General features: G+C 41.2%; 1 protein-coding gene across 1 annotated transcript in view; it reads right to left on the minus strand.

Moving 5' to 3' along the window:
• Positions 1–968: 968 nt before the first annotated feature.
• Positions 969–25,271, minus strand: part of pleca (plectin a) — a 95,840-nt gene continuing 71,537 nt past the window's right edge. Inside the window, 30 exon segments of the mRNA XM_051068348.1 lie at positions 969–1,884; positions 2,020–5,593; positions 5,595–6,793; positions 6,796–9,088; positions 9,765–13,112; positions 15,393–15,491; positions 15,915–16,019; positions 16,107–16,190; positions 16,497–16,853; positions 17,121–17,259; positions 17,347–17,525; positions 17,679–17,836; positions 18,710–18,893; positions 19,460–19,586; positions 19,679–19,833; positions 20,056–20,208; positions 20,389–20,514; positions 20,657–20,752; positions 20,861–20,965; positions 21,062–21,223; positions 21,323–21,400; positions 21,605–21,941; positions 22,154–22,308; positions 22,390–22,483; positions 23,082–23,209; positions 23,782–23,877; positions 23,980–24,099; positions 24,574–24,669; positions 24,671–24,681; positions 24,984–25,099. Of these exon segments, the coding sequence (XP_050924305.1) occupies positions 2,885–5,593; positions 5,595–6,793; positions 6,796–9,088; positions 9,765–13,112; positions 15,393–15,491; positions 15,915–16,019; positions 16,107–16,190; positions 16,497–16,853; positions 17,121–17,259; positions 17,347–17,525; positions 17,679–17,836; positions 18,710–18,893; positions 19,460–19,586; positions 19,679–19,833; positions 20,056–20,208; positions 20,389–20,514; positions 20,657–20,752; positions 20,861–20,965; positions 21,062–21,223; positions 21,323–21,400; positions 21,605–21,941; positions 22,154–22,308; positions 22,390–22,483; positions 23,082–23,209; positions 23,782–23,877; positions 23,980–24,099; positions 24,574–24,669; positions 24,671–24,681; positions 24,984–25,099 (13,009 nt within the window). The 3' untranslated portion in view covers positions 969–1,884; positions 2,020–2,884.

The raw sequence follows: 25,271 nt of genomic DNA on the forward strand, positions 1-25,271 counted from the left end.
TAAGTATTAGCAAAGTGTAGTTGAGGTATTAAAGTAAATGTGCTGGTTTGGCCCTTTTGACTGATATATTATTATGTATGGCATCATTACAGTATTATTAGTAAGCTGCTATGTTACCGTTGTAGCTGCTGGAGGTGGAGCCATTTGAACTACTGTATATACAAACTGATTGGGACACCAGATAAATCTGGGGGGTCATTATATGATTAATGGGAGAGGAAAGAGGAAAAAACAAAGTTCTGATAAATAAATCTGTTTTCAGTTTTTAGACTTTTTCTGTAATCTTTGATTTTTGGTGAGATATTGGATCATTTGTTGAAAGGAACATTTATTGAAAGGAAACCACATGAGAAGTTTAGAGGGAAAGATCACAATTTGTTGGAGCTAGTAACTAAAGCGGTCACATAAATGCAGTGGAGTAGAATGTATATGTCCTTTGATATGTAGTGGAGTGGAAATGGGAGTGTGGCATTATTCATTTAAGATCAGAATACTTCTACCGACAGAGCTCATCAGCTATTTAACTGAACCAGTTTCTTACCTGACTACCCCATTTATTCACAGACCATCTGTGGATGGATGCAGCTGAACTACAGAGCCTCTAGATGTCAGTCTTCTACTGCCATTCAAAGCCACTCTGCCCCAGTAACCTGACAGGCGGTAAGTAGCATTTACTGACACTAATATTAACTTTCTATGATAGGCTGTGTAGAAAATACAAATAACATTGGTAGCTACATTGTAAATAAAATCAGCCCACCATTTTCAAAACTGTAAGTTTGGACTGAGTGATTACTGAATGATTTTACTTTTAGCTTTACAAGGTGAATCAACACTCCACGTTTGACTATAGAAACCCATGTTAATTAAAAAAAAGAATCTGATATAATCTCAATGATCAATTTTTATTTGATTTAAAAGCCAAGATGATTGGTTAAAATTAAAATGAATAAACCTCAGAGAAAAAAATCATTTCCATGTTTATTTACATAGCATAAGGTGTTACAATAAAATTCCTTGTCACCATTTTATTATAAATACACCATTTTAAACAAGGCTTGATAACCCTCATTAAAATACATCCTTCAAACCTTTTGAAACGTAATAATAAAACAAATGCTTTAATGGGTACAACTATTTCATTTTTGCACCTTTTTAAATGTTAGTAAATCATGCAAAGCAGAAATATAGAGTACGAAAATAAAATGATATAGATCAAATGTGTTGCTTTACAAAGGAGAATTAAAATCAAAATAAGTATATGTGGTGGAAAATACAAATACTGGGTCTGGTGGCAAAGCTTAAAGATCTTTCTCAAAGAAATGTTAATTAATGGCTTTCAGCAATAGTGCTCTATATAGTCATCAATATACAGTACATACATTACCTGTCTGTGAAGGGAAAAATATTCAAATAATGCAAATCTTAGCTATTAAACATTCAAACCATACATTTTAGCTCTGACTACATACTGAAATGAACTATTATTTTAAAGTTAATATTGTGACAGACTTTAATTGGACTGTAAAAAGGCTTACCTGATAACACAGTAATCATACCATTATGGGTAGCATTGCTCCTTCAGTCATGCATCAGTCAGTTTACAGTGTAACCACTGGACAATCTTATACTACTCAACATCCCCAATAAAGTGTTAAACAGTATTTTGCAGGCACTTACAAAGCATGGTTTAGGCCTTTAAATGAGTTCAAGATTAGATGCAAGTTTCAAAATGGTCCACTGTTAAAGAATCTAATGGTACATGGTATGAGTAAGTGTGTTTCTGTACTGTTGCATAAAATTATTGATTACAGTAAATGTTACGGTCCTCTGGAAGACATTTGAGGGAAGAGCTGGAAATGAGATGAACTGTGAAGACAATACCTACAACAGAAAAGCATTGAACAAAAACATTAGGCTTTAGGACTTCATAGACATAAAAGAGCATCAACATAGAAAAACAAAGAAATTACAGGTGAACGGTGAATTGTTTGAAAAGTAAATGAACTCTTTATGTACCTTTTCTTAAGTGTCCAAAAAGGCAGGGACTGCAGGGGATGTGTTGGTCTTGAGGTTGGATGTGTAAAGTCCAGAATTGTCAGATGGTGTTAATGGTCATAACAGGCTACATATTCCTTCCATTTGTGGGAGCTTGCTCTTTGCAGTTCATTTCACAAGGTTAGCATGTTGCTGTAAGTACAGGTTTTACGACAGACAATTGGGAATGGAGCGGAGTTCAGATATTGGCAGAGTATATGTGGCAGTGTAGCCCAGGAGAGAAAAGATCTTGAAGCTTGGCATTCTTAAAGCAGACACTCTTAGTGTTGTTCATCTTCGGGAGACTCCTTATTCTGCTCTGCAGAGTGGTTTCTAATCTTTCTTTAACCTGTTTTTAATTAATATTCAAACATATACACATGTACAAAAATTTGTTTGTACACCCAATTTTGGTTCTCTTAAACAATTAGGCTAATGGTCTTTAACACTTTAAGTAATAGTGTAACATAATATTGGAAGTAAATAAATTCATGTTTGTGGAACAGTAAATGCTTATGATATCAAACTTTAAAAAATCATGTACACTTGAAATGTTTGTTATAGATACTGGAAATAATAATCAGCTGTTGCGTACTCTAAGTGCTTAAAGTATGGTAATCAGAAAGTCTGATAAGAGAGCATAAACATAACTAAAAGTAAATGTGAAATATACAAAAATCAAAATGATGCAACTTGTATAAAATTAAATATTAAAAGATCTGTAACAACCACATGCAGAGCAGAATAAAAGTAGTCTTTATTCCACTAAGAATTAGGCATCTGGTGAGCACTGTGGTTTTATAGTGTATCCTTCCCTTAGAAAATCATTCCTGAACTTTCAAGCTCATTAGTATCGACGGCCATAGCTTGGTGAACTGTAGGAGGAGGAGGAGGAGAAGGTTGTGGTGAAACTTGATCCTGTGGCATCAAAGCTGCCTCTTCTGGAGCCTGATCTGGATCCAGTTCTTGAGCCAGACCGTGACCCAGTAGCAGAACCTGACCCACTGATGCTATAGGGACTGTAAAGGCCTTTACTAGACTGAGATGATGCTTCAAGTAGTCGTAGACCAGTTCCCTCCTCTACCATGCTTCTTTCCATAGCATCCTTGTAAGAGATCTTAAGCTTGGTTTTAGGGCATGTGAGGTATTTTGAGTATGCACTAACATCTCGTAACTTTTGTGCAGTGCGTGCATCTAAGGTGCCTTTCTTCACAGCCTCATCTATGGACACTCTGCTGGTAGCATCTGGTTCAATTAAACCACCAGTGAGATACTGGACCTCCAGGAACCGCTGGCCAGCCTCATAGTACAGCCAGCCTTTCTTGAGGGCTTGAGCTGCTGACATTTTGGTTTTGGTTCTAGGATCTTCAAATCCATTGTAGGCCTTTTGGGCTAGACTGATGCGGTCCACCATAATCTTATCTACAAGCCCTTTATTCATTGCATCTGCAACAGAGAATTTCTCTCCAGTATTTGGGTCAATAATGCCTCCTGTGCAAGCCTGAGCTTCCAGTAACCTTTGACCTGTTATATTGTCCACAAGGTTTCTGTGAATGGCCTCTGTGACAGACACCTTCTCCAGTGTTTCTGTATCTAAGATCCCAGCTACAGGGCCAGTTTCCTCTGTTGGATCATTCCATGTGGTTGCTGGTGTTTTTATAGAAGGTACTGGGCTCATGGGGTATGAGGAAGAGGAGCCGAAGGAGGATGAACGTGATCTGACACCACTCATGTTTCCAGACAACATGTCTGCAAACTCTGTGATGGACAGAGTTCCTGCTCGGTATTGATCCAGAGCTGACTTGTCAATCAGGCCCCGTGAGATTGCATCATCAATGTCATACTGCCGACCGGACCGTCTGTCAATGATCATGGATTTCACAACTCCATCGGATGAGGTGATGGTGATTTCCTCCCATTCACACTCCTGTTCTGCAAGCTCTAGATATGTCTGGTGGTCAATGAGCCCTTTCTGATATGCCTCATACACAGACATTTCTTTGCCAGTCTCTGGATCCACAATGACGACCCTGCGCTTGCGAACAGAAGACTTTGATGATGTCTTCCTCTCACGCTTCTTTTCTTTCAACATCAGAAGAGCAAGGCCTGTTTCTGGGTCTATCATACATCTCTCCATCAGCTGTAGGTAGGTGAGATTTTCCTCTGTGTTAGGGTCAAAGAAGCCCTTTGTGTCATCAGATGGGTCAGTGAGGATTTCATTCATTTCCTCATCAAAGAGGCCACGTTCATATGCAGCTTCAACTGGCAATCGATGGCTCTCCTGTGGATCAATGATTCCACCAGTAGCAATCTGAGCTTCTAGCAGCCGAATGCCATGGTCTTTCAGAATGAGGCCCTTTTTCATTGCCTGGAAAAGTGAGATGATCTTGCCAGTATAAGGTTCCTTGTAGCCTGTGACAGCTCGTTCAGCTGATATGAGTTTATCTTTAAACTCTGGGCCAACAACACCCATTTTAACAGCCTCTGTGACATTTAGTTTCAGGTTCTTAATAGGATCAATTACATATCCTGTGGCAGCTTGAGCCTCAAGGAGCTCAAAGGCAGTCCCTGGTCTGATCATGTTCTTCTTCATGGCTTGGTAAATAGACAAGCGGTCTTTGCTAGATTCTACATACACACCAGCAATACAACTGGTACCCTCAAGGTATTTCTTCAGGTCTCTGCTGACCTCCTCCACTGTAGTGATGCCCTCAGTGAGTTCATTGTATGTCTTTTGGTCAATAATCTGTGAACGAAGCAGCTCATCCACAGTGATTTGCTTTCTGAGACCCTTGAAAAGAAGCCTTCTGTCTGCAAGTGAAAGCAGTCTCAAACCACTTTCTTTATCAACTCTGCATCTTTTCAGTAGCTGGGTATAGGACTGTTTTTCATCTGTTGTTGGGTCAATGTATCCTCGCACATCCCCAGTAGGTTCAGATATTCTGTCAAGTGTCTCTTTATTGATGTATCCACGCTGCATAGCTACATCTGTGGGGAGGCGGAAGTAGTATTCAGGATCCATTAATCCACCAGTGGCATTCTGGGCCTCCAAAAGCCTCAAGGCATAATCCTCAGGAATCAGGTCTTTCTTCATAGCCTGGAAGAGAGAAATCACTTTTCCACTGTATGGATCCTTGTATCCTGTGACTGCTCTTTCAGCAGAGAGAAGTTTGTCATGAAGTTCAGGGCCAACAAGCCCTTTGCGCACAGCTTCATCAACTGTTAGAAGCTCATCTTTAATTGGATCAATCATGAATCCTGTTGCAGCCTGAGCCTCCAGGAGATTCAAAGCAACTTCAGGCTTTATCTGTCCACTCTTCATAGCCTGGTAAATGCTGATCTTTGGTGGGCTGTCTGACATAATTCCAGCAATACAACCAGTACCAAAGAGGAACTGTTTCACTGATGGCATTTCCATTGCCTCACGAATAGTCATCTTTTCTTGTTTCAGGAGGTTGTATGTGTGCAAGTCAATAATTCGAGCACTGTAAAGCTCCTCAATTGTAACTCTTCTTCTGATGACATCACAGGACATGATCTGCTCTGATTTTAGAAGTCTCTCTTTGTTCAATGATTTCAATGATGATAATTAGCATTCTTTCCTTTGTGATTTGCCCCATGCGATACTGCTCCATGAGGCGGTGCCTCTCTTCTTCTGGAAGCATGTTTGAGTTAATGACTTCCCAAATGGTCATACTCTTTCCTGCAAAACTCTTATGAGGGATCTCAATTTGAGTGTTGGCTAGATCTGTTTGGGCTTGCTCTTCTGTGTACTGATATGATTTCTCAACAGGAGCAGGAGCTTCGACCTTAGACAGAGGCAGGTAGCACAGACCGGAGTTGGGATCTCTTGTACATTTCTCCAGCAACTGCTTGTAAGTAACACTTTCATTGGTGTTGGGATTAGTGAAGCCTTTAACATCACCTGATGGTTCATTGAAGGACTTTGTCATTTGCTTACTGAAATAGCCACGCTGAATGGCCACATCATTGGGAACACGATGGCTGCTGACTGGATCGATGATCCCTCCTGTAGCAAACTGAGCCTCCAGGAGAGGAATAGCATGTTCCCTTAGCACAAGCTCTTTCTTCATGGCTTGGAATAGAGAAATCTTGTTGCCTGTATATGGATCTTTGTATCCCGTCACTGCTTTTTCAGCTGAGAGAAGTTTCTCATGAAGCTCTGGGCCAACAACTCCAACCTTCACAGCATCATCGACAGAGTATTTCAGATTTTTGACTGGATCAGTTATGAAACCAGTTCCAGCTTGGGCCTCTAGTAGTGCAAGCCCAGTGTTTTGTTGTAAGACATTCTTTTTCATTGCTTGATATATGCTTAACTTCTCATTTGAATCTTCCATGGTGATACCATCAATGCGGTCTGTGCCCTGTAAGTACTTCCTGACCTTATCAGTTTCACTGACTTCTTTAGGTGTCTTTTTACCTTGTTGGAGTTGATCGAATGTAGCCTTGTCAATGATGTTGGAATCAAGTAATGAGCTGGCAGTGACTGGTGCCCTAAGGCCTTCAAAACAGGCATCTTCCTTTGTTTTGTCCTCCTTTTCATCAACCATTGTTATTACAATCTTTATCAACTTTTCAATTGTCACCTGCCCTATTCTGTACTGTCGAATCAGCTCTATTCTTTGCTCCTCAGTGATGTATTCAGAGTGTATGATCTCCCAAATTGTGACTTTTCTTCCTTTGAAAGGTCCATACTCCAACTCCATAGTTGTCTGGTTCAGAGCCTCTTTGTCTTAGCCTCTGTAATCTGTTTGTCTTCCTTTGGCTTTGCAGCCTTCTTTGAGAGGGGAAGCAGTGGGAGACCAGTTTCTTTGTCTGTTACACATTTATTCATGAGCTGTGCATAGGTTGTATCCTCTTGTGAGTTAGGATCATAAAAAACCTTTGTTTCATCAGTGTTTTTATTCAGGGTCTTGGCAGTTTCCTCATCAAAATATCCACGCTTGCAGGCAACCTCATGTGGGACGCGATAGCTTTTAATAGGGTCGATAATTCCACCTGTTGAGAGTTGTGCCTCAAGGAGACGAATGCCATGGTCTCTCTGAATAAGGCCTTTGTTCATGGCCTCAAACAGAGACACCTTCTTTCCTGTGTATGGATCTCTGTAGCCGCTGATAGCTCTTTCAGCAGACAGAAGTCGTTCATGCAGCTCTGGGCCTACAAGACCTGATTTAACAGCTTCATCAACAGGGACCCTCTCATTTTTGACAGGGTCGATTACAAACCCAGTCGCTGCTTGAGCTTCAAGAAGGTTCACTGCAGTTTCTGGTGACAGTAGTTCTTTCTTCATAGCTTGATAGAAAGGCATTTTCTCCTTGGTTGGTTCATTCAACAGTCCAGCAATACTAGGTGTTCCTTGCAGTGCTTTCTTGACAGGCTCCATCTCAGAGATCTCTTTAACAGTTATCTTGCCATTACTCAACTTGTTGAACACGTCTTTGTTAATAACCTTAGACTCTAACAATTCATTGGCAGAGACTGGAGCCCTCAAACCATTAAACACATTTTCATTATTTTTCTCCTTGTCTTCCACAACAGTGATGACAATTTTGATAATCTTTTCCACTGTGATCTTGCCTGTCTTATACTGGCGAATCAGCTCACGCCTTTGCTCTTCAGTGAAATATTCTGAATTGATGACTTCCCAAATGGTGACAGTTTTTCCTTTGAATCTTCCAAAAGGCACATCAAGGTTTGATTTACTGAACACTTCTTTAGTCTCCACATCTGTGTATGTTCTTTCACCTTGAGCAGCTTTCTCAGTTACTGGTAATATCAGCAGGCCTGTCTCTGCATCTTTGGTGCATTTCTCCAGTAACTGTTTGTAAGTGAGTTGCTCCTGAGTGCTGGGGTCAATGAATAATTTGCAATCATCACTGGGATCACTGAGTTTCTTATTCATGTCTGCGTCAAACTGACCCTGCTTGTAGGCGGTCTGCAGAGGCACTCTATGACTATTGATAGGGTCAATGATACCACCAGTTGCAAGCTGTACATCTAGGAATTTGGTGGCCTGTTCCTTCTCAATTAATCCCTTCTTCATGGCCTCAAAGAGAGAGATTTTGGCTCCAGTATAGGGATCTCTGAAGCCAGTGGCTGCTCTTTCTGCAGAGAGCATCTTGTTATGGAGCTCAGGGCCAATTAACTCATCCTTGACAGCTTCATCCACAGTGAGAAGTTTGTTTTTCACTGGATCTACAATGTAACCAGAAGCTGCTTGAGCCTCAAGGAGCATTGCAGCAGTGTTAGGAGTAATCTTGTTCTCTGTCATGGCCTGATAGACACTAATTTTCTCTTTGGATGGAGTCAAGACACCGCCGACACAGTTCTGACCCTTAAGACATGTTTTAACTTTATCAGTCTTCCCAAGGTCTTGCACAGAGACTTTTCCCTTTTTCAGTTTGTCAAACTCCTTTTTGGTTAGGATACCAATGTCAAGGAGCCTCTCAGCAGGAACTTTCTCTCTTATTCCCTCAAATGCAAATGGTGATTCTCCATCTTTTTTCACTCCATCCACATCGACCGAGCCATTGAAAACTTTCTTTGTTGTTCCCACCATTGTCATGGCAACTAATTGCTCCTCAGGAACCTTATCAGTCTGGACTTCAATTTCCTTAGTTTTGGATGCACTCTGTTTGGAGGCAACCTCAAGATTCTGAAGTTTCTCTCTGAGCTTTTTGTTTTCCTCTCCCAAGAGTTTCTCTTGTTCAAGCCTTTTCTTTTCAAGCACTTCCATTTCTTTTTGCTTGTTTTTCATCTCTGCTTCAGCCTCTTTTTGCTTCTTTACAGCTTCATCCATTATGGCCTGAAGTTTCTTCTTCTCCTCTTCCATTAGCTTCTGCTGACGTTCTTGTTCATCTTTGAGAGCTTTGGCTTTATTCACTTCATCCCCAAGCTGTTTCTCAAGTTTCTTTTTCTCATCTTCAACATCCTTTTCTCTTTTCAATAACAATTCCTTCTCAGTAAGGAAAGATTGCTGGAGCATGGCTTTCTGTTGCTCAATTTGTTCTTGTTGGGCATTTTCCATCTGTTTGGAAAAAAGAAGAAAAAACTCAGTAAAACCTAAATTAATTCACACAATCATTGTCATCAATGTTATCTTAAATGTTTAAATAGTTCAACAATTTCAGAAAAAGCTTTCTGGCCAGGAGTTAGATGAGAAGGTCGTTATGGCTGTCATGACTGCACAGTAAATATGAAACTGGAATAATGTGCTGGTTAGCTTAGCTTAGCATTAATGGAAAACAGCTAGCCTGGCTCTGTCCAAGGGTAACACCTGACATCTTTTATTTGTTTAGCTCACACAAAAACAAAGTGAACTGGACAGAACTAGGCTAGCTGTGTCCTCCTGTTTCCAGTCTTTATGCTCAGTTAACCTAACCCTCTCCTGGGTCCAGCTTCATATTTTGCATACAGAAAGGTATCAGTCTTTTCATCTCAGCAAAAAAGTAAATACATATATTGACAAATATCAAATCATTCCTATAATATGTTACTGTGACCAACTTAATTCTGTAGTATTGTGTTCTGAATGTCATTCATATAAATTGCTGGATGTTAATTTAAGGCACTGCAATTTACATGAAAGGTTACATGTGTTTACTCAAATACTATTCTGTAGTTAGTGTGTTTAACGGGATCATGTTACCTGCAGGGGTTGTATAAATTGACTGACAATGTTACTTTACTTCATATCACAATACCTCTTTAGATTTTTTCTGTAGGTCCTCTGCCTCTTTTTTCAGTTTCTCTCTCTCTTTTTCAAGGTCAGCAATGGCTTTCTTCAAGTCATCAGCCTCTCTGGTGCTCTGTAGTCTCTGCGTCTCCAACTTTTGAACAACAGTTTTTGCAGTTTGCTGTTCTGTTTCTTGAAGACGAACTTTTGCTTCATCAGCTTGTTTCTTGAATTTCTTAGCCTCCTCTTCAGCTTTTGCCTGAGCATCACTAAGCTCTTTCACCCTCAATTTCAGTTTCTCTGCCTCAGCTGAAACTTCGAGTTGCCTCTTTCGTTCAGCCTCTAATGATTTTTGGAAGCCCTCTGTCTCCTTATCAAGGCGTTGCTGGATCTGTTGTTTGTCCTCAAGTAGTTTTTTTGCCTTTTCTTGTGCCTGGTTCTTTTGTTTCTGAAGCTCCTCTGCCTCAGCTTTCAGTTTGGTAGCCTCTTGGATGGCCTGCATTTTCTCTTTTAGCATTTTCTCTGCAAGTGCCCTCTGTTCAGCTAAGTTAGACTCTGCAATCTGCCTCTGTCTGGCTGTTTCTTCAGCCTCCACACTAAGTCTGGCAGCTTCCTCTGCCAAGCTCTTCATTTTCTCAGCTTCCTCTGCAAGTAACTTCTGTGTATTATCTTTATCTTTCTGCATGAGGCGTCGATTTTCTTCCTCAATTTTGATCTTAAGTTTCAAGAGCTCATCCATCTGGATCTTAACTTTGGACAGTTCATCCTCCACCTGTGCCTTTTGTTTGACAGCATCATTTACTTCACCTTTAACTCGCTGAAGCTCCTCATCCAACAGTGCTTTCTGCTTGTCAGTCTCATCTAGCTGCAGTTTAACCACAGTGAGTTCCTTTTCAACCTGAGTCTTCTGTTTAAGAGCTTGTTCTGCTTCTTTTTTGTGCTTGGCCATATCTGCATCAGCCTGCTCCTTCTGCTTTAGAGCTGCTGCCTCTGTGGCTGCTCGCTTTGAGGCCTCATCTACTGCTTCTTTCCTCAGTCTCTCTGCATCTTTTTGAGCTTTGGCCTGTTTAGCTGCTTCATCTTCTGCCGCTTTTTTCTGTTTCTCAGCCTCCTCAGCTTTTTTACGGAGCAAGGCAGCCTCTTTCTCTGCTTTCTCTTTGGCTTTCTCAGCTGCTTGTGCAAGTTTCTTGGCATTTTCAAACTCATCTTTCAGCTTTTCCTGAGCGAGAATATCTTCTTTATTCTTACTGAGGACATCTTGAGCTTTTTGTTCTGCAGCAGTGCATTTCTGTGCTGCCTCTTTTGCCAGAATGACCTGCTTCTCTGCCTCTTTCTCAGCCGTTTCTTTATGTTTATTTGCTTCGGCAGCTTTCTTTTTGAGCCGTTCAACTTCCTCCTGAGCAGCTTTGCATTGTCTTGCCGCCTCTTCTTCTGCTGCAGTAATTCTCTTCACCTTCTCCTCAGCATCTTTTCTTTTCTTCTCTTCCTCTGCAGCAAGCTTTTTCAGTTTCTCTGCCTCCTCTTCAGCTTTGAGTTTGCTTTTCTGCGTCTCATCTGCAATACCCTTCAACTTCTTTAATTCCAACTCCAGACCTGACTTCTCTTTTGATGCTTTCTCAAAGTTGATCTTAATGATGTGAATTTCTTCTTCAACCACTTTCTTTTGCCTCAGAGTTTCTTCCACAATAGTTTTTTGTCGGTCTAGCTCATTAACAGACGAGCTCTGCAGTTGTGTGATCTTCTCCTCAATGTCTTGTTTATGCTGAGCAGCTTGGTCTTCCAGCAGCTTTCTCTGATAAGCTTCATCCTCAGCTTTTCTTTTTAGTCTTTCATTCTCTGCCTCTTTAGCTTTTAGAGCAATCTCTGCTTCAGTCTTCAGACGAGTTGCCTCATTGATGGCAGCCAGTTTTTCCTTGAGTATTTTTTCGGCCTCTGCTCTTTGCCGTGCTGCCTCTTCCTCTGCAATCTGCCTCTGCTTCTTTGCTTCTTCAGCGACTGATCTCAGTCTAGCTGCCTCCTCAGCAAGTTGTTTCATTTTCAATGCTTCAGACTCAAGAAGCTGCTTGCTCTTTTCAGTGTTAGACAGTGTGTCCTTCTCTGCTTGAATCTTCATTTGCAGGAGAGCATCCATTTCACTTCTGACTTTGGCCAGCTCATCTTCCAGTTGTTTCCTTTGGTTTTCGGCAGCATTCACCTCATTTTTCAGACGCTGGAGCTCATTATCCAACAGGCCCCTCTGTTGTTCAGCATGTTCAAAGTCAGACTTTAAACGAATGCACTCTTGTTCTGCAGACAGCTTTTGCTGTGCTATTTGTTCTGCAAATTTCCTCTGTTTTTCCAGCTCTTTCTCTGCATTCTCCTTCTGTTTAAGTGCAGCTTCTTCAGCTTTAGCCCTTTTCTTGGCATCTCGCTCTGCATCAAGCTTCTGCTTTTCTGCCTCCTCTTGAGCATGGGTCTTCTTTTGGGCTTCTTCCTCAGCTTGTAGCCTCAAGCGGAGGGCCTCATTGGCTTTCTGTCTCCATGTTTCAAGCTCTTTCTCTGCTTGCTCCCTAGCTTTGTTTGCTTCCTCTTGTTGTTTCCTGAGTTTTTCAGCTTCCTCCTGCAACTGAAGGACAGTCCCCTGCTCTTTCTTAAGTGATTCCTCAAGTTCTGTTGCCTTTTCGTTGAATGCCATGGATTTGGTTTGAAACTGTGTGGCAGCAGTCTTCTGTGCCACCTCCTCCACTACTTTAATCTGTCTCAGTTTCTCCTCCTCAGCCTGTTTCATCCGCCGCTCTGCCTCCTCTGCTTGCAGTTTGAATTTCTGTAGGTCATCTAGTGCTTTCTGCTTTTGTTTGGCAGCTTCTTTCTCTGCTTCAGATTTACGCTTCAGCTCATCCTCAGCATTTTTCTTTTTCTGAGTCTCCTCAGTTACCTGCTTGCGAAGCCTTTCTGCCTCGTCCTGAGCAGCTTTCCTGAGCTTCTCAGCGTCAGCAGCCTGGCCTCTGAGGTTCTGCAACTCACTCTCTGCTGTGGTCTTTTGTTTTATTGTTGTCTCCAACTGGAGTCTGATAATGTGGATTTCCTCCTCTATCTTCCTACGACTAAACAGCGCCTCTTCTAACTGCTGATTCTTGGACTTGATCTCCTGCTCTGACAGACTCTTCAGCTGATGCAGCTCTTGCTGTATGTTTTGCTTCTGTTTCTCAGCATCCACTGCAACGTCTTGCCTCTTGCTGGCCTCTTCCTTCATCTTCAGCTTCAGCTCCTGCGCTTCTTGTTCTGCTTTGGCCACAGATTTAGCATGAGCCTCAGCCAACTGTTTCTGTTTATCTAACTCAGCCTGTATCTCTGCCATCCTTCTCCTCTCCTCTTCTTTTAGTTTTTCAGAAGCTTTCTGTATTAGTAGAAGCAAAGAGGGAGTAAAGGGAATTGAGAGAATGTTAGAGGTGTTAGACTATAAAATAAGTCTTCAGAACTAAAGTAGTTATAAAACATGTAGGTACATAAAAATGTAAATACATGAAAATATGTTACAACTACAGCTTATTATCTACAATAAACAGTTCTTTTAACTAGGGTTAAATACAGTATTGGGAAATGCTTGTCATGTTTTTTCAATGTATGGCACACAGAATGACACTTTACTTCACAACACAGCACGGCACTATACTTTGATTTCATGCAGCTGAGGCATTGTTTTGACCAATAATTTGTATAATTGCCCTTCTGAATAAACAGACCATGTCACATTTTACACAATGAGTAATATACAACAGCAAATTGTGCGCATGTAATAACAGCAAACTTTGTAGTAATATTTCAAGGTGTGAAAGTTATGTAGTTGCTGCTGCTATATTTCAACAAAAATATTAATATTTCAGTGTCATATCTGATACTGATATGGTTGATATAGTTCAGTCACAATCGAATATTCACAGGTTTAATTGTTGTTCTCCTCAGTTTTAACTTAAGCAAAATAAAGCAGTGTATGTAATTAAGAAGTAGGCAGTTAAGAAATAATAACCAGCATGCAAAAAGTATTAAGCGCTGTAGGAAATATACCAAAACTGTATGAAGATGCGAGGAAACAGCACAGTAATTAAAAATAACTGAGGTTTTATGGAATTGCATCACAGTGAGTCAGAACTCAAAGTGTAAGAACCAGAATAATCCTCACTGTGAAGATTAGCATAGTGATGCAGCAAACACAGCATGAGTTCATGTAACATACAACACAAAGTTAGCTTGGATTCAGTTTAAGAGACAAGACATAAATCCAAGATCAAGTAGCACTGACTCTGAAAACAGATACAGCAAACATCAAGAGATGAGTTCTACCATTTAATAGAATGGTTAGTGCATAGTGTTGTCTGCAACAGGTGACCGATAACTATAAGGAAGGTTCAACATTTCTGAAACCTATAACACTGATCTCTAATTGAGCTCTGGTTTAGGACACATGATTAGTCAAATCAATTAGTCCATCACCAGAAAAATAATCAGTAATTATTTGGATAAACGTTTAAGTTATGTTTGTGCAAAAATAGTAAAAAATAATTCCAGCTCTTCAGCTGCTGCTTTGTCATATCTTCAAATATCTTTTGGTGTTTCAAACAAAACAAGACATTTGAAGAGTCACCTATGGCTCTGTTAAGTTGCGATGGCAATTTCTGAAGTTTCATAAAGGATTAATTGATAAATCTGAAAAACTATCGACAGATTAATCAATAATAGAATTAATATTTAGTTGTAATCCGAACTGGTAGTGTCAAAAATCTCAACATGCCCCTGAAAAAAATTTAGTGCCGTATTGAGACAACGGAAAAACATAAAATAGCTTGCAAATTTAATTAAAAAACAGCACAATGATGCCAATTGTTCAGAGCTAAAATACATAAGAATTCTTAATAAACCAAAAAGGGCTCAATTATGAAAGGTTTCCAAGAAAATCTTGAACCTTCCCTTCGCTACAGACAAGGGTCTGATGTAGAGAGGAATGATATGAACTGAGGGTCTGTTTTTTTTTTTTTAAATACCTGGTGTTTTGGGGTTAATTCATCTCTTAAGCTCGTGATTAATATTCATCATGACAAAGCACTGGCAGGCAGGGCAAAAGGATCAAACACAATAGAAAGTTAGAAAAGAAGAAAAGGGTAAAAAGCAAAGGTAGAGGTAGATTGAAAAAGAATATATCTGAGAGGGCAGGTAGCCAAACTGAAACCTTCAAATCACAAGTGTAGGTGATTTCAAGAGGAAGTGAAGAAGCAAATACCAAATTAAAATTGTTGGACAAGCAGCTGAGCAGTTAGAAAATGTGACTGAATTTGGTAGTCGATGCCAAATCGGAGTCATGTGCACAGTCTATGTGACATGACTTGACTAAATACACAGTGTACGGGGAATGAGAGACAAATACTGTAGTGGGGATGTGATGTACTACAACACTATGATGAAACAGTTTGCTTCACCACTGTATGCTCTCCTATCACGCTGAACAGATTTGGACTCTAAGAAAGAGAATCATAAATTTTTGCGTGCCAACATTTTGTTAGTATTTAATGACAAATGATTTCCCATACATTGATCAGTAAACAGGCGGGGGTGGCATTGTTTTTGTTAGAGAGGCTTCAGATTTTCGCCTGTTGATGTGCCTCCTCACAGAGTGTGTAAATACCTCATCATCCTCCAGGCGGCGCTGTGCATCCAGGATGAATTTGATGTACTGGTTGGTGAGAGTCATGAGCTCGCTGTAGCGGGTTCTCAGAGTGACATACTGAAAAAGATGCAGTGGCAAGGAGAAGTTAAAAGGATGTTTATTTGACATCTAATTTAAAAACATACCTGTTCTATCAGTTTTTATCATTCTTAAAAATAGATTTAGCTCACAGAATTATGTATATAACTGTTAATGGCATTTTTAGGTGTGTTTTATCACAGTAACAACAAGAACTTTAGTCACTGTACTCAAGCACCTAAACTGAATGTTATTTTTGGACAGAGCCAGGCTGCAGTTTCCTCTTATTTCCAGTCTTTGTGCTAAGCTAAGCTAAGGTATACACCTGCCGAAGATGCAGACATGAGAGTGGTATCAATATTCTCATCTAACTCAGCAAGAGAGCAAATTAGTATTTTAACAAGCCCAGATGTCAATCAGCATCACCACAGACACAGCTTGAGTTCTGTGTGTAAAACCTACCTCTTGGATGATGTTATCAGATGCACACTCCATTTTGGGTTTCTTTAAAGGAGATGCTATTGGATCTTGGAGGGCTCTGTAGGTCAAAATCTGGAACTCATAATCCTAAAGGAAAAGAGGAAAAAACCTATGGTCAAACCAGAAAATAAACTTATTTTTGTTGCAAGGCTGAAAAATGCAGTGAGTACAGACCTTAACTGAATCAATGTAAGCTTTTGCATTATTCTGGCAGTTTTCGATTTTGTCCTTGTTTGTCTCGATCTCTTCCAGGAGTTTCTGTAAATATGAATGGAAACATTAAAACAGACCATTTTAATTTCATTATTCATATCACAGTGTCTTTTTTACATTTTCACAGTGTAATTCAATTATTTTTTTCCTACGAGAAGTAAAAGCCACAGCTGCAAGTCTTGTTTTCATTATTATAAACACATTAACTCAAATTCATAGCGGCCAGTGAGTAATTAAAGTCAGTGAAGAGAGGAGATTCAGTGCATTCTTTGTAAATCTGTGTGACCACCCGAGGGCTTAATGACTTTCTTCCTTTTACCCCACACAGCCTATTCTTTTCTCTCACAATACCTTCTCCTCTGCCAGTTGCTCCTTGAGAGCCTTGCTGTCACCAATGGGCACAGCTTGAATCTTTTCCTGCCTCTGCCTCGCCTCGCCGAGCCAGCGGATGAGCCACTCGTAGTTTTCATGGTAGGATTTCATGTGGCGTCCGAGGAGGTCGAGCTCCCGCAGTCTCAGCTCGATCTGAGCGAACACAGCCTGCCAGCGCTCCAGGAGGCTGCCGACCAGCTGACGGTAATGCTCCAGTTCAGCGTCACGCTCGCTGTGGATCCTCGTCATCTTGTCGTTGATGGCTGTTGCCCTCTTGAGCTCGTCCTGCAGGCGGTCAAACACTGCCTGGTCGGCCTCTGCTTCAGCACGCATCGACTGTCAGACAAAAGCACAAAGTGTCTGTCTTAATATGAAAACAATGCATCCAGTATGGGAGTAAGCATGGCTCAGGTTAAAGGTTCATTCATTGCAAATACAAGATAAATTAAAGCTGTAAGCAGCGTTGACCAGGCCTTTTGCTCCTCAAAAATGTGAATAATAATAATTAAGAGAGCGTTGTCCAGCCAGTGTTCAGGTCTTAAATATGAACAATGATTGTAGATATGAATTAACTGTTTTAGTTTTTCCAAAAAGAGAACCTACCTTCAGCTGACTGCGATGGTCCTCCACCTCCTTCTCCTCAGCTGGCACGTTACTGACGTCACGCAGACGTGTTTCATAATTCTTCAGCGTGTCTTCTGCATCTTTAGTGTTTCTGATCACGACATCGATGGTCTTCAGCCTGAAATCGAGAAGTTCACATTGTGTAAAAAGCACAATCACAGCTGTAAATTCATCAAGAGGCGCTCAGAGAGTCACAGAGTCTCACTTGTCCAGGTAGACGGAGGAGAGGCCGTAGACGTGGTCCATCTTCTTCAGCGTCATGTCCAGTTCGGAGCGCAGCATGGGGGCGGAGCTGGACTGCTGAGGAGAAGCCAGAACCTCCTCCGTCTTCTCTGCGATAGAGTTCAGGTCTTTCTTCAAGCCCTCCAACTCAGACTGGACTTTCTGTCATGAAGAATATGGGAAATTATTTCATGAAAACGGTTTCACGAAAAACATTAGCATTCCAGCCTCAACATTAATTCAGATTTTTCCCTTTCTTTCAGCACCTGATTTTGTATTTATGTCTTTATTTCACAGGTTTAATTTTGATGTTACCATTTGCTCTGCAGTCTTCAGGGCGCAGGCCTTTTGTGGCTCCTTGTCCACAGGCTGGCGAAGACGTGTCACCGTTCGATTCTCACATCCCTCCAGCCTCAGGCGAAGGTCTTTGATCTTTGTCAGGTAAGTCTTACACACTGTCTCATCCTGCTCTCCTGATTAATTCAAAATAACATGTATGTTATTGGTTTGTAAAGACCACAAATTCTGTTTACATAAGCTTATTAGTTTTACTAAGGTTATTAGTTCAAGTCAGGGTTGGCACTGCATGTAAGACGTAGTTTGTAATATCAAATAATCAAACAACTGCATAAAAACATGGAATAATCCTGAAAGATACAGTATTAGCTACAGGATCTTATTTAATAGGGATATTTTGCAGAATCATTTGTATCATTTGTGGAGTGAAGCCCTTAAAATAAAAAAAATATCTTAAGTACTTAAAATAATTTGGAAGAAACTACAGGGGCTTTAGTACAGTAACTACAGTGATCACATTACACAACACATAACATTTACTTCCTCATGCTTGATTGGCCCCATGTTGATTATCTGTTATAGTGGTTAATTTTTAAATGATTCACTGATAGAGACTGGAAATGAGCCTGCCATGAAACCCATGCGCAGAGACAAGAACAACAATGAGTGAAGTTAGGGGGAATATCAAAATGAGTCGGGATGATGAAGCTGATTGAGTTAATGAATGAAATGAAACGTGACAGCACAACAGCCCTGGGTGCACACACAGTCAGCCAATCAAAAGCTCCTGTTACACATCTGCCACTGTAACCGAAGCACCTTACCTGCCCGGGGCGGCACGTAGCCTGTAATGTGAATCCAACAGTCAACTTACACACAAATGACCATGACTGAATGTGTCAACATAAATGTCTGAGAGATGATTCAATGAGAAAATGTTTGGTCTTAAAATAACTGTGTCTTATGATCAGTATTTTATGATCATGTCTAGGTGATAATAAAAGAATGCACAGTGGTGAATGAAGTATAAAAACCAAACAGTAACACACCTTGCTCTGCAGAGCTGACCATTGTGTTGTAGTGTTGGTTGGCTTTGTTGTAGTTGGACTCCACATGCATACGGTCCTCAGCCCCAAACATCTGGGAGTCCTGGCTATCTCTCAGGAAGTCCTGGTAGTGCTGCTCCAGATTCCTCAGAGCCAGCCGGTATTCCTCCACCCTCAGGGTCTTAAACTGCAGATGAAGGGGGACAAGGAGGAGGGATATTAAACGTTATGAAAACACTAGTTCAACAGACAGCTGTGCCTTCATTTGGATAAATGATTTACAGCGTATTAACTAGAGGATAAAGTAAAAGCATTTCTTCCCTCTGTAGCAAAAAAAACCAACCAAAATCATAAATTATTTTGCCTTCTTTTAAAGAAGCCAAGTCATTAGTGGCTGAGGAGAATAAACCAAATAAAATGAACATAATCACTCATCACAACATGAACTTTATCCATTATCACTGCTAATTAAAAGTCTGTTTTCATACTTACAAAGCACATATAAATCTAATTAGATATAACAAATACAGCAGTGACCAAAAGCAGTGAAACAATTAAACTACCCAAATTAACTGATGCAACAGGCTGCTGGATTTCATTTAGTTTTTGAGAAATATTTCATTTGTATTTTAGGGGTTTTATAAAAACTTAAAGGCACTGTTAGAGCCTAGATTTAAATTAATACCCATGTACATGTGGACTAGGCCTTAGTGAATCAGTTTTCCTCTAATACAGTATCTCCTGTGTTGTTACCATGGTGATGTTCCAGGTGTTGATGATGTGGATGTCTCTCATCAGGTACTGCCAGGACAACAGACTCTTCATGTCCACAAACATCGTCTGCCACATCGTCTGCAGCCTCTGGAGGTTTCCATCCAGTCTGAGGAAGAAATAAAGTAGAGATCAGCACTTGTGGTCTGTGTGTGCATGTGAATTTGGTGTCTGACTAATCTGAGATGATTTTTAGCTCACCCGGCAACACTGTTCACAGCGTCCTTATTGGTGGGTGGAACCAGGAAGCAGATAGATGGTACAGACGCCTCGCTGCCTTTATCGTTCAGCACCCTCCACTTGTAAGGCTGCGAGTTGTTCAGCAGAGCACATTCATCTCCTCTGTGGACTGTGATCTGGAGGAAGATATCAAAACATGCTCATGTTCAACATACACTGAGCCTGATACTGCATATTCCTGTAACTCATGTGTTCTTAATAAAATGGTAATTGTGTATGTCATTTCATTATTCAGGCCATTACACAACCAGAACCAAAACAGGAAAAGTGTGTTTAAGAATTTCGTGGTTACGCTGATCTGTATCCATATACTACACACAGACATGTCTCATGCTTACCTCCATTTGTTTGAAGTCACAAACAGCCTGGACGGGTTGTTTGCCCTTTATTGGGCTGGCAGGGTTACGTGGTTTCAGCTGGATGATGGTCTTGGCTCTCCGCTTCAGGCCTTCCAGGTGAGTTTTAAACTCATTCAGTTGCTCTTTCTCATCCTGTGAGAAGAGAACATAATGTGGGATAAATAAGATGTACTATACGAGTCTCATAAAGCTTTAAATCAACAAGTTGTTATGTCATTTGCCAGTGGACAAAAAAGGATGTTCTCCTCAGTGGTACTGTAAACAATATTTAGATGTGTTTAAAGTCAACAAAACAGTGATGAATAAACCCACCGCTGCGTCCTGCAGTAGGTCCTCCAGCCGTGTGACTGTGATGGAGCGGTCGCATGTGTACTTCCTCTTCATTGTGTCTTGCATCTTCTTGATCCTCTCCTCTGCCTCCTTCACGTCAGCGAAAAACTAGCCGTGGAAAAAAGCAGAGAAATTAAGTGAGAGTGATGTTTACGAACCTGCCCTACATATACAGGCAGACCAACCATATTAATTGAGCACAGAGGGTTTTTAAGTAATGAAGTTTTGCAGTGTTAGTCAGTAAACATACCTGGAAGTAGGCAGTATTTTCTTTCAGGTGGGTTTCGATGCAGCAGCACAGCTGGAGGATCCAACTCCACTGAGTCTGCAGAGCTGCAGTAAAGGCCTGAGGGGAAAAGATGTAAAACAAAAACATAGAGTCACATCTCTTTGAATTAAGGTTTCTAAAATGTAATGTATTGTACATAAACTGTGGCAGTGCCATGAGTTCTACCTCTATAGTCTTCTTGGCAGGGTGTCCATCTCTCAGCAGTTTGTCTCCTGTGGTCTGGACACCATTCACCTTCTTCTCCCTGAGCTCCAACTCCCTCATCAAACCCTGCTCACAACAACAACAACAACGGTTGTTAAACCAGAATCACATCATTGTCATCATCACTGGACAGCACTGTGGTTAAAACTTGTTGGAACATACAGAGTAGTTTTCTTTCTTGGCTGCCATGTTGGTGTTTCGTTCACTCCAGTCGTAGTTGACCTCCTCCTCCTCTTTCTCATTCAGCCACATCAGTTCTTTTGTTGCTGCAGTGACGAAGGCGTGAAGTTCGACCAGGTAGCGCAGACGGGCCTTAGAGGCGTTCTGCAGCGACACACATGAGGTTAAGTTATACATTTTGAGTAATTTTATTTTTTTTATGTGTACTTTCTCCTCTCTTTTTAGAAGTCTCTTGTAACTTACCAGGAGCTTGCCATACTGTAGCTCCAGTTTTCCCAGATAGTCACGGTAGGCACCTTTACTGGCAGGTGAGATCTGACTCTGGAGGAGAGGAGAGGCGAGGTTATAGGTCAGTTGAGGTGTGTTACACAAACAAATGCAGACATTTTACACTAAAGGAAGATGGGGAAGGAGATAAGAGCAAAAACTACAGAAAAAGCATCAGAAACAGTGTTGTATGTTTCAAAATGCATGTAAAAACACGTGATTAAATATTTCCTCATGCTTTCTGTGGACCATGTGTACCTCATCAGCCTTCGCCCTCTCGATCTTAGAGCGGAATTCCTCCACAGACTGGTGCAGGCCGCGGTGGCTGCCCAGCTGTGACTCCACGGTGGGCAGGTCGGATCCCCACTCGCCCTCGTCAACACGGCGCTGGTTCTCCTCCACCCAGTCCAGCAGATCTTGGATGTAGCGCATCGTGACTTCATCCAGCTCGGGCCGCACCCTCATGGGGGCCTGCTGCAGGACCTGGACGGTGTGGATCTGAGTCATGGGGATCTGGGCGGCGGTCACGCCTGACTTGAGGCGCAGGTTGTACTCACTGCGGAGGTTCACCAGCCGCTCGTGGAGACGATACACTCTGAGGGCAGAATCAGTTTTTATACTTAATTAATCATTTAAGTCTTAAGAATCTCTGACTTCACTACTTTGACAATTTATTGAATTAATAATCAAATAAATAACAAAATGTATTAGTAGAATAATGAAAATAATCTTCAGCTGCAACCCTAATATATAAAAAGTCAGTTATTTCAAAAGCTGTAGAGTTTGAGTTATTAATTTCTTTTGCACCTGCGATACATCTGTTCAGCTTGAAGGTGGCGTCCATCTTTGAGCAGCTGAACGTCATTGAAGAGGAAGCGAATCATTCCTTCTGCTTTTTCCAGATCTGCCTCCATCTCTGCTGTGTGCTGAGCAGGTTTCCCTGAGCTCAGCATCCTCACATCCTGAAACAGGCGGAGACGTTACAACACAGTAATGGTTTCTGTGATGACTGATGTGGTCTGTCACGTGGGGCTGTGTCTCACCGTTTGCAGCAGAGTTTCCACCTGGTTGAGCTGCTCCTCACACACCCCTGACTCCATCTGGACCTTGCTGACGATCCTCTGAAGTCGCTCCAGCCTGCAGTGGGAGAGGGGGAGTGGAGGGGGCGAGGTCAAAGGTCATGCAGCACTTTAAACAAAGTAAAGTACCTGACAGTCAAATTATCCTCCAGGGGACTTTAACATGATTTACTGAAGTAAAACCCATCTCATTGCAAATAAGAAAAACTAAACCAGTAGATTAGTGAAAAAATGAAAGCACTCACTCCGTCCTCTGGCGGAATACATATCTTAACTCATATCCCTGATGCATGAAAGCCATGATGGAGCTTTGTCTGTCCACCAAACTAGAGATGTTTTTTATAATTCTCTACAACACTTTCTCAAGTGCTGCACCAACCAAAAGCTACGCCCCTCCAACCTTGTGATTGCCATGGCGATGGCACGATTGTCATGTGTTTGCCCTAATATGATTTTTACTTCCCAACCCACAAAGCCAACTCAGTTTCATTTCATTACCAAAGTGGACTTTATCATTAGGAAATGAGTCATCCTCATGGTCACACAGTAATACTTTCTTAATGCTTTGTGGTTTCTTCATCAGTTAAAAAGCAAAATGCAGAATTTGCTTTGGCAACAGAGACCATGTGATGAGGTTGAATTCGTGGCCTGCTTACCTCTCAAATTCAGTCCTGAGGAGACGCTCTCTCTCCAGTATGGCGACGTGCAGACGACCCCATTCCTTCTCCACGTCAAAGGGATGGTAACCTGGCGGCACTTTGACTTGACCTGCCTGGACTGCACCCTGCAAAATAAGAACCACATTCATTTAATTGCAGTTAAACTACTATTTCTGATTGTCAGACTCTTGTGATTAATTGGGACATAAGGTTTTCAAGAATTTATTCCATTTTTTTGGACTGTCAGACAGAGTTGAAGGCAGGTAGATCATATCTTAGAGGTTCCCGTCAGCTTTGAATTGTACCTGGATTATTCTTAATACAAGCCATCCTTTTTGAAAACAATCACAGTGACAGGAAAGACAAGAATCTGATGGATTGATAGATACAGTATACACTGAATGTTCTGGTCCAAATGGGAACTTTTTGCAGTTTTAACAGTCATAAAAGTTACTGTGTCCTGCGGGCAGAAATGTGGGTGTTAAAGGTTAACTACCAAGTGTAAAACTGGAAATCGTCTCAGTTACATTTGTACAAAGACATACCAACGTAATTACTCTAACTTTGAGGATTATTGGCACAAATTGCAAACATGGCTGTAGGGTAGAAAAAACCCTCCAAAACATCTCGTGAGCACCCTGTGACTTCCATGACTGACAGAACACAGATTTATTAGAGCTTTGTTGAGAGATCTCACCTCAAAAGACTTGAAGATGTGTTTGGAGCGGTTCTTGTCGGCCTCCTTCGCAGGAAGTTCTGTTTCTTTGAACTTCAGAAACTGGCGCCAAAGAACCTGCAGAGCAGAAAAGGGCCGAATTAGTTCATCACCAGCCTCATCATCATTGATATTCTACTGTTATGTTAGTCAAAACTCTCAAGGCCAACACCCTCTCACCTCAATCTCCTCATAGCTGGTGGGGAACTTCCTCTCCTCAAAGACGAGGATGTGGTGTCTGATCCACTGCAGCAGCACAGTGACCAGCTCATAATACTCCTGCCAACGCAGCTCCAGCTCCTGAAACACAGATACAGACAAATGTTCATGTTTAATACCTGGAGGAGAAGTTTTACTGTGAACTGAGAGACATGCATGACTTTTTAATTTGCACTGAATTTCCAAAACTGCTGCTGTGCTGGAACTTGGTTAAAAGACTCATCATTGTTACACTACTTGTATGAATACTACAACCTCTATATAAAGAAGGAACATCTCTTAGGACTTCAATCTTGCTCTATGGTTATGGTGATAATGCTGATAGCAGTAAAACTCCTCACTGCGCTGATGAACTCAGAGCTTTGTTTTATAGTGGCAATCACTGTTTACTGTTCTGAATAAGAGCATTACCAAGCTACACTGTAAAATATTAACTTGCTCAATTGCATCGTGTTTAGATGTAGGTTATCATCCCTTCTCTTGTCTCTGCTGCAAAAGATCTTTGTAATGATTTAGGGGAAAGATGATTTGATGCTGTGAAAGAGCAGGACTCACATTGGCTTTAACACCATCCTGAACGTCTGGTACCCTCGGCATGGCGTCATACAGAGAGGAGACGTATGTGATGATGGATTTCTCATCTGGATGGGGCAACATCCACATCTACAGAGAGAGAGAGAAAAAAAAAGCAGTTTTAAAGAATTATCTTCTGGTGTATTGGCTTGTGTTTTGCAACAGATAAATATCAAACTGAAATTAGCTTTGGGAATATTTTGTCATTTGGTTTGCTCATACACACAATTGTGCACTTACTGCAGTTTAAGTAGTGAAACTGAAAAAAAACACACACTTTTCTCCATCTATAACTCCAATAGCACTCATCAGTGGCCAACACTATAAGAAAGCTTTTATTGAATAACTCCTACACATTAAAATATGCAAATTTTCAAAGTGGCTCCTCTCACCTTCGGGGTCCAGCAGTCTGGTGACGCCCAGGTCTCTCTCTGCCACGCTGAAGGCCTGCTCCAGATTCTCCTGGTTGCTCTGTCGGTACACCTGACCCATGTCAATCAGAGTGGGCCTGCGGACAGAAACCAAACAGAGAGAGCAGTGACTGGAAATGGGTCGTTATACAGTTAGGACTGTCAATCACTTACAGATACACGTCAGATTACAGATGGTCTTACATCACATTTGACCTCTGAAAAAATTATCTTTTGACATTAGCCAGATCTCTGTTTTTTTAAAACCTG

Source organism: Lates calcarifer, linkage group LG3 (assembly GCF_001640805.2).
Source record: "Lates calcarifer isolate ASB-BC8 linkage group LG3, TLL_Latcal_v3, whole genome shotgun sequence".
NCBI lineage: Eukaryota > Metazoa > Chordata > Actinopteri > Centropomidae > Lates > Lates calcarifer.